The sequence below is a fragment of the Nilaparvata lugens genome, chromosome 13, assembly GCF_014356525.2.
Source record: "Nilaparvata lugens isolate BPH chromosome 13, ASM1435652v1, whole genome shotgun sequence".
Lineage (NCBI taxonomy): Eukaryota > Metazoa > Arthropoda > Insecta > Hemiptera > Delphacidae > Nilaparvata > Nilaparvata lugens.
In genome coordinates this window covers 30,474,074-30,487,179 of record NC_052516.1, presented here as the reverse complement: position 1 = coordinate 30,487,179, position 13,106 = coordinate 30,474,074, and the positions used below count along the sequence as shown (strand labels likewise).

General features: G+C 31.8%; 1 protein-coding gene across 1 annotated transcript in view; it reads left to right on the top strand.

Annotated features, from left to right (window-relative positions):
• Window positions 1-13,106, top strand: part of LOC111050609 (dedicator of cytokinesis protein 3) — a 135,856-nt gene that overhangs the window by 3,715 nt on the left and 119,035 nt on the right. The window contains 5 exon segments of the mRNA XM_039440297.1: window positions 5,082-5,165; window positions 7,395-7,435; window positions 9,240-9,295; window positions 11,143-11,239; window positions 12,734-12,882. Of these exon segments, the coding sequence (XP_039296231.1) occupies window positions 5,082-5,165; window positions 7,395-7,435; window positions 9,240-9,295; window positions 11,143-11,239; window positions 12,734-12,882 (427 nt within the window).

Here is a 13,106-nt window from a genome sequence, read left to right as displayed (position 1 = left end):
GAATGAAAAAGACTAAGAATAATTACCACAATATCAACTTCTCAACTACACAAAAAGTGAATAATTTTTAGTTTGAGAAATATTGTGGATCAGGAGAGAAGTGTACAACTTCTTGGTTTTCACCTTGATCCAAAATTAACCTGGAACCCCCACATTGAAGTCATCTGTAAGAAATTATCATGGGTGATTCTATTATTAAGGCAGCTTATGCTCAGTGTGCCAAAGGACTATGTCAAGACAGCCTATTTCTCATTCTTCCAAGGAATCATGTTGTATGACCTTGAACATTGGGGTGCAGCTAGTGGAGTTAATAGAATTCTCCTGCTTCAAAAGAAGGTCATACGAATTATTACTGGCTCAGGAATCATTGACCACTGTCGTCCTCTCTTTTGTGCCGAATCCATCATGACAGTGGTATGCCTCTACATCTTCATATCACTGAAAAAAGTTGAGATTTCTCTGGAGAGTATGCGACTGCGTAGTGACATCCACAACTTTGACACTAGGGGCAGGTACCAGGTCGACATTCCATTCACAAGGCTGAGCAGAGTGAGGAATAGCCCTAGCCACCATGCCAGACTTTTCAACAGGCTTCCGGCAGCAGCTAGGTCTCTACCAACCAAGGAGTTTCCCCGGGGCACTTATAATTTTCTGATACGAACTCCTATGTATGAAATGAATGAGTTTTTCAGTGTTCCTGAAAGGACTATCAATGTGTTTTACAAAGTACCTGAATCTTACTGTGATATTTCTGTATTTTGATAGACTGAACTCTATATTTATTAAAAACCAATTTTAGTACCTTGTAAACTTTGACGAACCAATTGCTGTATTTGATGGCTTAAAGGCAATAAAAATCATTTATCAAATACATTAGTACATACAAGATCCAATGAAAATACTTTAATATTAAATATATTGAAGCAATTTTGAAAAAATCTCCATTTACAGTATTTATGAATCTTGGTAGGAAATTTTGTTGAAATTTATTATATAGAATCAGTTGTAGGTTACCCTTTTATTCTCTTTAATGACATGACCGGTTTTGGGTATCCATCGAATTATCAAGAGTCTGAAACAATTTTATATTTTTTTAAAATGATAAATTCGCTTTATCAAGAGTCTAAAACAATTTTATCATTTTTTAAAATGATAAATTCCATTGATAATGGAATGAATACCCGAAATACCGTTCGTGTCATCAAATAAAATAAAAAGGGCACAGAGGTAGTAAAATTATCAAGTAGTTTAATAGAAATTAATTATTTATTCATGTATAAAAGAAAAAAGATTTATGTATAAATTTTTTATTTTTATTAAATCTGCAACTGTAGTATTTATTCGAGAATTACCTGAATCTCTTGTGCGGAATCTGTTGTGATAAATATAAATTAGGAACAAAATAGGGACAGCTATTATAGTTTTGGTGTTTTTCTCAATGTTGATGTTGGTAATGAAAACGTTGCTTTACTCCAGTGTGATAAAAATACATTGTGCAAAGCAGTGCCATAGGTTAAGTGGTGGTAGAGTGGACATTACTGTCCAAACTTCGCCTCGTCAACGAATAAAAAAGTAATTCTATTCTATAATCATGTACACTATAACACAGAGTCATACAGTCATTGGATCATTGCTAAGTATAACTCGAACTATCAATTATTTAAATACATTGGCAACATGCAAATGCTAAAGTGTACAATATTACTATTTTAATATTTTGCGTGGGATTGAAATGCATTGAACATTTATGAGATTCACTTCAGACTTGAGCATTGGTTGGAAGAGAAGCATTTATATTATTTATGAGGAATGCTGATAATTCTAAGATGACAATCTGTAACTTCTATTAGCTGTTTCTCAGAGGGTACATTTCTTCAACATGCATGGTCCTTTAGCAAGTAATTACAAGGATGAGATTTTCTGCAGAATAATTTTTCAAGAAATTACTACTTTCCAAATTTTGTCAAACTCGTTAGAGTAATTTTTGAGAGTGGTTGGTCATACTATAGTGAGATTTATTTAAAACAAGCAGGTCTAACCCGTGCTCCACAAAGGTCTAATTAAAGTTTGACAAAATGAAAACTTGATCAACTGAAATCTTGAAGAATTTTAATAGGCCTATACATCCTCGGTAAGTTAAGAATCTATTTGCAAAATTTCAAGTTCATCAGTTCAGTAGCTCAGACGTGATGAGGCGGCATTCGTGAATTTCCTATCCCCTATCGATTCTGTCTTTCATTATATTATAGATTGTCATCATTGACTGAATGGAAAGCATTGATGCTATTTAATATGATGAATAAAATAATAATAAATAAATTAAATAGCTCAGTAAAAACCAAATACTGACAGTTAGAAGTTAACCTCGCTTTACCGGCTTTAACCTATTTAATTCGTGCTCTGCCAAAAACCAGAAAGGGGTCAGCTTCTCGTTAAATTAATGGCCGTGCAATTATTGTTGACAATTAAGTTCAGTGTGTACTCTCTAATTACATTGCTGTTGTTTCTTTTTTTCACTAACGTCAGTCGCAACTCCCACGCTTATATCAAGGACATACGCTGTCATCGTTCTTCCTCATCATTTTTGTCTCTTTCTCTGTTTTCTCTATCTCATCCCTGTTTCAATTTTCTTTCTCTCTTTGTTTTCCTTCCCTGTCTATTTCTACTTCTTTGTCTCTTCATCCTCATCCTCCGTCTCCTTCTATATTTTTTCTTTCTCTTCCATGTTTCAATTTTCATTCTCTCTTTGTTTTTATCCCTGTTTCCTATTTCTCTTCCTTGTTTCAATTTACTTCCTGTCTCTGCATTCTTTCTATTCAATTCTATTTGAATTATAATAATTTTTCATATAAACGAAAATTTGTTTATAAATTGTTTTTTTTTTTTTTTAACAATATTTTTACATTATACTTACAATGTCATCCAAATCGCTCAGTAATTACTCTATTTTACAGTAGTGATAATGATATTGTGTGCCCTGATTGTCCAAGATCAGGTGTCAGAGTTTTCAGGTCGTAACTGATCAATTTCAGAGCCTCTGAAATGACTCAGACAGTCACAGTACATTTTTTCTTTAATAATTTTTTTGCTGAGGATGATGCCCACATTAGGCTTGTCTGTGGGTAATGAGGCAGATTATAATGAGAGATGAGTGGACCTACAGTTTTAGGTGGGTTCCGAACCACCGGGAACCACCACTCACTTGAAAATGGCACTAATATGTTGAAACAAGTATTGAATAAATGTTTTTAATAAAGGATTTCTATTACCTGATAAATAAGAGTAGCCCTCACCGAAAACTTAACTACTACAAAAATCATAGTATAATCTGGATTTGAACAACACCTATACTATTATATCGAAGAACTTTTGTATGTATGAATAATTATGATAATGGTTTTGTAAAATTACTTTATATTGTAGAATTGTATTGTTTTTATGCCTGAAATTTTGTATAATATATGTATGTGACGATTGACCATACATTTTGTTAAATGTCTTATGTCAATAAAGAAATTTCTATTTCTATTACTGGCTTATACACGTACGGAATAGGAAAATTATGTTTGACGCATCATCACGTATGAACTACTGGACTGATTAACATGAAATTTTGTACATAGATTCTTAACTAACCGAGGATGGTTTAGGCCTATTTTCAATTATTCAAAATTCAATTACGTCAAGTTTTCAGTTTGTCAAGTTTTAAAATAGACCCTTGCGGAGCACGGGTTACCTGCTAGTCTAGAATATTTATTAAACAGATATAATGTACAATCTACTCATCATTATTGGTTGAATAGAATATAATAATCCCCTGTTGTTCAGCCCCTATCCCTAATCCTGTCCTCCACTTTTCCTTGTTCTCCAATCATTCTATCAAATCTCGTACAGTTTCTCCCTATCATGACTCTCACTCTCTCTTTCTTTTCTCTTTGCCTTTCTACCGCTCTCTCAGTCTAACTCCGTCTCTCTCTATCGATCTCTCCCTCCCTTATTTTCCCATTGTTATCATAGTGACATCGTTTTCCCTCTTCTGTTTCAATTATTTATTCATGAAAACGATCGGGCGAGTGTTCCAATTAAGTTCCATTGCTGTGGATGAGTTTTGAAGCGATAAACTGAAGCTATTATGGGGAAACATGATGGCTATGGGACAAAAATTGATGAAAAAAGGGGAGGAAATGTTTACCGGGGAAGATAAGAGATCAGATTTATTAAACGGTAGTTCTGCTAATATATCTATGAGTTTTTCGGGCATCTTGTATTTATCTCAAAGAAATTTTGCAAGCAAAAACTTTTATGTATCCAAAAAAAAAGAAATTAGAAAAATCAGAATTAAAATATATGTTGCACCAATTCATATAGACTGGACTACCTACTGTTCAGATTTGGTATAATTTGTACCAAAATAAATAATTTGTACCCAATCATATTGTATTTATTATAATTATGATTTGTAATTGTCAATGAAATGAAATGAATTTCTACTGTGCCAACAGCCCTATAGTGAGATTTATTTCGAACATTCAGTATGGGTTGAATGTATAGATTGAATCTATTCATAGGGAATAATATAATTTTGAACTTACTTCCACTTTAGTAGTAGCTTATTATTCTATGCCTTATAATCTTTTACCAAAAGTTTCTTTCTTTTAAATCTGTATTCTGATTCAAATTCAAATGTATTGTTTACTTGTAACAGAACAGTTCATTTGTCGATAAAATTATTCAATTATGAAAATTGTACAGTAAAATAACAGACCTAACAATTATTAGAGATAGTAACAGTTTTCTTGATAATTAGTAATGTAACAAAATTATAAGAATCAATTTATATATTAGTCATCAGTTAGTTATACATATTGAAAATGATGATCATGATGATGCCAAATCTTCAACTTATTATATCTTCACTGTTTACAAATTCAAGTGATTGATTATCTAGTACTTTAAATCTAATACAAAGAAGTCAGTCTTGCCTTAAGTTATTAAATTCAGTTTTATTTCAATGGAAAAATAATGTGTTCTTAAATTCTACTTACTATTCATTAGATAATATTGTTTTTTGTTTGTTGCAGCAATTTACAATTGGAATGGAGAGAAACGGTTTGGACTACCCTTGGAGATTGGAGATACTGTTCATATTTTGGAGGAATGCACAGGTAATCCTAGTCAATTTATATATAGGTATGAATTAAAACAGAACAATCCCACCTCATTATATTTGCTAATTGCGAGCTAGATAGAATACATCTATTTTCTATATACCTTGGCCTGCTGTATTCGAGGAAATAAAAATGAAAATCCTAATTTCTATATTAAGTTATACAATTGAGAGAAATCATCCCAAAACGATGTATTTTATTGTAATAAATAATATGTATTTCGATAAATATTAGTATTTTGTTTCAAATTATGTTCCTTTTGAAATAGGTATTGATTTCAAATATTTAACATCCATGAAAACTTATCAAAAAGACAAAATTTCAATTTGAAGCATTTTATTTCAATAAATTGATGAATATAGTGAAAAATAGTTCAGCCTCATCTTTTATAATTTCTGAAATTTATAATGGTGATTTCATAATTTTTGTAAAATTTGTTTTTAAATGCTTTTGGGTCAATTGCAATTCAATATTTTTATATTTTCTTCATTAGAAATTGATGTTGTTTTCCATGACGAAACACTAGGCCTATATAATAACTTTTTTCTAGTCTAGACATGTTTTTTGTACGTAAATATATATAAAAAACACTCAATTGTTATGAGCAATGAGGAATGCAATTCATTCCTGAGGAGGAGCTTTAGCTGAGGCTGATGAGCTCCTCCTCAGGAGTGACATACATTCCCCATTTCTCACCAAAAAGTAAGTGTTTTTTCCAATTATTTACGTACAAACACCGAGTCTAGACTATAAAACAAAGTTACTTTTCATTCGATTGAGTCCTTTATTGACATGTAGAAAAATGTAGATGCATGTTTTACTGATTTTCACATGTTTTTGATTCTCAAAACCGCTATAAATCATTCTTTTTCATTTGTATAAAGAATGGATTTTGTCCTTCTCACGGCCCAATGTGCTAGAACACCAATTGCAAACCAGATATTCACTACAAACTGTCAGCATTCTTTGTAAATAACATGGATGCTTCCCATTCAAACAATGCTGACAGTTTAAAGTGAATCGCACTATATACCTCAACCTTGGCAATTTTCTCAACATATTCATTACGTTTTCCTGCAATTATTTGCAATGTGAATGTTTCCTTCCTTGTTTAATGATCTCATTTCAATGGTGGTAACTATTCTGTCCTTGTTTCAAACATAACAATTTTACAAATCATTGATTGATCTCATATGAATCCCATAAATTATACGAAATCATTATTTTGTACAAGATTTACATAATGTCGGACATACATTTGGAGTACAGTCACAATAATTTGGGCCATTAATTATGGAACATATTCACTTTGTTCTAAAATCACTTCACTTATAATGGCTACTTCATTCAAATTAATAAAAACAATAACTTGAAACATTTTTAACTTGAAAATGGACAATGGTCGAAACTAGTCGTTAAGATGTTCTCAAGTTTTTAAAAATGAGGGTACTACAAGTTTCTACAAGTTTATCTATCAATTTCTTTTTGTTCTATATAGAGCAATAATTGTTAATTAAATAAAAAATGAAATAACATCAAGTTCTCCTTTATATTTTATATAATATTGCTGAATATATCTTTGCTAGATGTTTTAATAATCTAAGATACTGTTGTTGGTGAGATGCAGTGATATATATCCTTAATGAAACACTGGGAAGTTATCAGAAATATCACTATATCTCGTGATACTCAAAATATCACTTCTAATTAGTGATATTTCTGACAATATCCCAGTGTTTCATTACGTTTTAATAATTTTTTATTCGTTTTTCCATTTTCCCTTAGTTTGTTCTCTTCTGTTAAAAATAAAAAATATATTTCAAGATGAAAAGCTGGGGTATCAAATGAAAACTAGAGGATTCATTGATCTTTGAAACAATGTTACATAATATGAAAAAAGTATGAACTCTAGTCAAACATCAGTAAAAACTTTTATAAGCTAATTTATTTTTTGCTCGTTTAGTACTGTAGTGTAATGAAACCATTAAATTTCACTTGTAAATTACTTATTTAGTCGAATAATATGATTTTAGTGTCCATAAAAGTATCATAAATTGTTTGATAAATATGACCCAATTGTTTCCAATCAAGTTTTTTCTGCATCTTCCTATCAGTTGTCTATGAATTTCATATCACACGATGTAACTCCAAGTTAAAGTTGAAAATTATCATGGATTCTAAAATAAAAATTATCATTTTATAAATGTTTTTGGTTTTCTTTTGCAGGATGGTACAGGGGTTTCGTGACAAAAAATCGTTCAATAAAGGTAAGTTGTTTCTTTATTTTAATTTTATCGAAACTACAAATTTGTTTTGTAGAATAGACCTATGCATTATTGGGATATAATATCTATAGTGAGGTTCATGTTATAATGGCAGTGGAGAAATATAGAACAACTTTGCCGATAATAAAATTAGTAGAGTTGATGGTGATGTTGTGAAATCTCTCCATAATAAGAAAGCAAAGATATTGTCAAATTTCACTAGAATATTTATTAAAAACTTTAAAACAGTACCATGGTTTCACGTTTACCAACGCATCATCAGCTGTACTCAACTTATAACTTTGCTGATCCTCAGTCTTGTCAATGCCTTCTATAGACGGTAGCTGATATATGTTTATTCGTTTATTGATGTAATATTAACTGTTCATTCTCGTTTAAAATTATTTTATCAAGCAAGAAATTATGTTTTTCAATAATTTAATAATGAATTTCCTAATCAAGATGAAATATTTTGTTAATTAATTATTAATTCTGCATTGTTAAAAGACGATCTGACAACAGAGCAAAGCGAGAAAGAGATAGCGCTATCCGCGTTGTTGAATGATAGACAAGGATAGCAATACCATTGCTAATTAAACACTGCCATTATAACGTGAACCTCACTATAGAAGACGAGTATTGTATAAAATGTTTGAAAAATATGACTTTAAATTTTAAATCATATCTTACTTGGTTAATTATTGTATCTACTGACTTAGATAGAACTTGGTAAAGTTCAAAACATTTACTGTAATATACTGTATTACGTACTCATTCAGTCATACCCAATTACAGTCGTGGTCTTACAAGCTGATCCCTAGATCGATTATCACCCCTTCACCCCTTCCACGGCATCAAGACTCTTCTCTGCATAGCAATAACATTAGTCAATGTCATTTGATTTCAATGTAGTTATGATAATAATAATATCGAATGACCTGGCTGGCTCAGGTCTGGTGTCAGAGTTCTCAGGTCGCAACTGATCAATTTCAAGGCCTCTGACATGACCTAACGACTGCTTTTAAGGCAGCCGGGACCGACGGGATAACTTGTCCGTCCGAAACACGGGAGTGGCCCGAGATAAAAATATCTTGCCCGTGCCAGGATTTGAACCCGGGCCTCTGAATCATAAAGCCAGAACCTGATCCACTCGACTACGGCCACTGCACTCAATGTAGTTGAGTCAATGCAATCAGCTGATTTGTGTCCAACTATTTATGTCAACACACCTAGCAAGCTTAGCTTTCTAGAAATACTAAAGTCAGACATGCACAGTTGGCTTCCTTCAACCTCCGCCCGTACTGAAAAACTAGGGATCAACTTGTCGGACCATATCTGTACTCATTCTTCTAATACTCTACTAATGTGGTCATGAGATAAAGCAAGGTACCTAGAATACATGTATTAGCTAGGCTAGATTGAGATAATGGAAAGAATTTCATTGCAGATCCTATTGAAAGAGGCCATTTATATGTTCTAGCTCCACATATCTAGTTACATTACTAATATCCTGACTATCAGAACTTATGTCGCCTCCTTATTGTTAGATAATATTTCAGTAGTGCTTCTACTTGATATTAGTTTGTATGTAATATTAGTCATGAATATGATAATGAATACCCCAATGAATAAACGGTAATCTATGTCAAGAAAGCCATCCAATCTTATTTGTTGTTTGGTCATGTGTGCTAAAATAAATACTGTTCACTTCTTCACTAATTAAATAATGTAAATGTCTACTTAAATGTTCACTAATTTAATGTAAATGTCTACTAAACTGTTTACTAACTCTCTAATAATTTTTCAGGGTATATTTCCCAGTAACTATATTTTCCTGAAGCCTTGCAAAGTTGAAAATGAAGGGTGAGTTGATGCATCATTTAGCATTATTTAATCAACTTTTAAAATCAAATTAATTTTTCCAATTTCTCATTTTTTGCTCTGAATTGTCTCTTTTCATTCAATGATGTATTTTTTCTCAATTCATTCATGCTACTAATTCTTGACTGTTTTATTTGCTCTCTGTATTCGTTACTTTTTTCGTTTAAAATTTTGATTTTTTTATCTTGTCTATTTGCTCTAAGCTAAATCCTATGTCGTATTCTGTTTTTTTTTCTATTCTATTTTCAGTTCTACTTGTTATCCTCATTTTTAAAGAAATGAGTCTGTATTGATATATTGTAAACTTTTGTCAACTTCTTCCATAAAGTATTTATTGATACTTTGTCTTGAGTTGCATAAATATAACAGTTGAAAATACTGTTAAATACTTTTTCCTACAGTTACCTTGAAAAGTGACCATTCCTTCACTGATTACAGAACGCAAAGAATCACTTTTCCGCACTAGTGCGCAAAGTATTACTTTGCGTACTCTTAATACTTTGCGTATGACATTATTGGCGTGTATTTTGAATGTGAATTCATATGTTCTATCCATATTTTTTTCTGATTTTCAAATAAATAAAAATGAGAACTCATTTTGAATATTATTAATTATTCATTATTTCAAAAATATTTTTTTTCATTCATAAATTGATTAGTTGAAAAATTATTTAGAAATTAAGATTTACTAAAAATTATTCAAATTTTCAAATTAATTGGATTAATTTAATTTTTAATCTGAATAAACTATTGATTATTAACTTTCAATTGGATTATCAAGTTTAAAATAAATTTAAAGTTGTTATTAATAACAAAATTATACAGACAAACATTTGATGCATGGCTGCCATAATTTTACCCATAATCAACCACTTCTCATAGTCAATGGTAACTGTAGGAAAAATGTAATGTGAAATACGTGAGCAAAGTTCCTCTGCTGCACTCAAGAAACCATTCCGCCCTCGCCTACGGCTCGTGCGTAAACGTTTCTTTCGGTGCAGCAAACTGTCACTTTGCGCACTAGTTGCACAAATAACTATTACCCTGTCACTTATTTTTGCGACTTCTATAATCTATCTAATAGTTACTGTACTACTAACAGTAATGAGTATAATAAGCGTTGAAAACAGTAATCAACAAACCTAGACTTTCGTAAATTAATTTCAAAGACCTTAAAGATGCATAGACTCACATGCAGCGCTAGTGTCGTACTTGGAATTGAAATCCGCCATTGAGGGGGCAACCCATAAGATTATTACATACCAATGCCACCAATGCTTTTGTGATCTATTGTATTACAAATATATATAGATATAATATCTCGTGCTAAAATACCCCAATGGCGGCCTTCAATTTCAAGTAAGAGCTATCATTGGGAAGGCATAGGCATTGTGGGTCTATATCTCTTTAAGGTCTATGATTAATTTATAGTTTACTTAAAATTATATTATAGTGTTTTTGTTGATAAGTATTATCACCTCAAATAACATGTGATTATATCTATATCACAAACATTTTCAATGTTTATTCTAATTTTTTCAAAGTTGAATTTCAATTAGTCTATCCAGTTTTTTGTAAAGTGAGAAATAGGGTCTCTCTAAAGCCCTGCTTACCAATGAATTACTGCTCGGTAGATACTGAATACTATTGATTCTTATGGGAGTGTTCATACATTGGCATGAAAATCTATGGTGCACTTCTATATGAACCTCTTTTTCTTACGGTCCTAAATCTTTGAATTAAATTCATTATGAGTTGGAAATTTTCTTTTCATATCTGCAACTATTCATAATATTTTTGGATTTGTAAGTTTTCATTTATATTTTCAGATTGTACGAAAGTGTAACATCATTGGAAGACCCTGTCGTGCGAGAAGTCACTTTAGTTCTAAGAGAATGGAGCGTCATCTGGAAGTCTCTCTTCGTGGTAAGGGCAAGCAGATTAAAGATAGATAGATAAATGTCTTTATTCTCACCTTTTTAGAATATTACAGGTGTTGTGGCCGAAGTTGAGGCAATAAGATCCCCCTCTTCTACTTGAACTACAAATTATTGAATATTCAGTTGCATTAACTAATTTATTGATTAAATAAAAATATAAATCTGAGTACCCTTTTTAGTTATTTGTGCAACTAGTGCGCAAAGTGACAGTTTGCTGCATCGAAAGAAACGTTTACGCCCGAGCCGTAGGCGAGGGCGGAATGGTTTCTTGAGTGCAGCAAACGAACTTTGCGCACGTATTTCACATTAAATTTTTCCTACAGTTACCATTGAATATGAAAAGTGGGTAATTATGGGTAAAATTGCCTGAATAATGTAGTAGTGTTTGAATGGCGGGGGGCAGCTGTGTGGTGTGTGCTGTGGGTGGGTGCGGCTGTGCTGTCGTTGTCCTCCATTATAATATCTACTTAATAATTAGCGCGTTGTGCTTGGTTGCACCTCTGCTCACTATAGCAGCCACAGCAGTCACTGTTACCAACTTCATTTTGATTTTGCTGCACTGTTGCTCCATATAACCTACTAAGTATTTTGCGTTGTCATGCTGCAAATCTGGAGTACGCAAAGTACTCACTTTGCGCACTAGTGCGGAAAAGTGATTCTTTGCAGCCTGCAATCAGTGCACAAATGGTCACTTTTCAGGGTATCTGTAGGAAAAAATTATTTCGTCACGACATGTTTCGGCTACTAAAGCCATTTTCAAGTGATTTGAAAATGAATAAATACTGCATTAGTAGCCGAAACACGTCGTGACAAAATAATTTTAAAGTGTACACAGATTTATATTTTTATTTATTTTAAAAGTAGCCCTGAAGAAAAAAGACAATTTATATATTGTTTAAAAAGATTGTTTTTCAAAAAGTTGATTATTTATATGCGTAGGAATTCATTGAACAAATTCAATGGTCCTATCAATAACTATGAAGACTTCTGCCCCTGCAAATATTGAAAACATAATTGATAGAATGAATAAATCAATTTGAAAACAACTGTACAAATTGTTAGCAGCTAGAAATATTTTATAATAGAATTCATAGCGCTTAATATTTTAAATGAATAAACGCCTCTACACAAAGAAAATTTATCTCTTCAGGAGTGATTTCTTACTATATTGTAGAAGTGATGTATATATATTCTGGAGATTTTTTGGGTTAGAAAGTAATTTATCTTTGAGTTTTGTGTAAATGTGAATAGTCATCAGAATTTAGGAAGGCACAGAAATAAAAATGGAATATACAGTACTTCGCAAACCATTGAAAAGCTGACAAAATATTGAATCTTTTCAGAACTTTTAAATAAAATTTAAAAAATACACAATAAGCTGAGCTAATTGTGCAATGATGAGGCATAATCTTGAACCAATATTTCTCCATCTCTATTTTTCCTCTATTGCATTTTCCCAATCTCCTCTTTCTGTGAACAGGAGAGAATGAAAAAGAACTTCGACACTCTGCGCAATGTGATGGGCGAATTGGTGGAATGGAGGAGGCAGCTGTTGCTGGGCACATTGACGCAGGATCAGATTCGAGAGTTGAAAATGAAAATCACCGGCAAAATCGACTGGGGAAATCGGTGAGTCAATCTTCCATTTACAATATTTCACAGATATTTTCCCCATTTACAATATTTTCACAGGTATTTATGATTGTTGTTCATGGTTCGTCGTTTTTATATCCTTAAATCTATCCTATTATCCTTAACTATTTATTTATTTGTGGATACGATATTATTACAAATCATATGAATATGATCGGGAACGAATATTGTCAGATAATCAAATAAATGAATAAATTGCC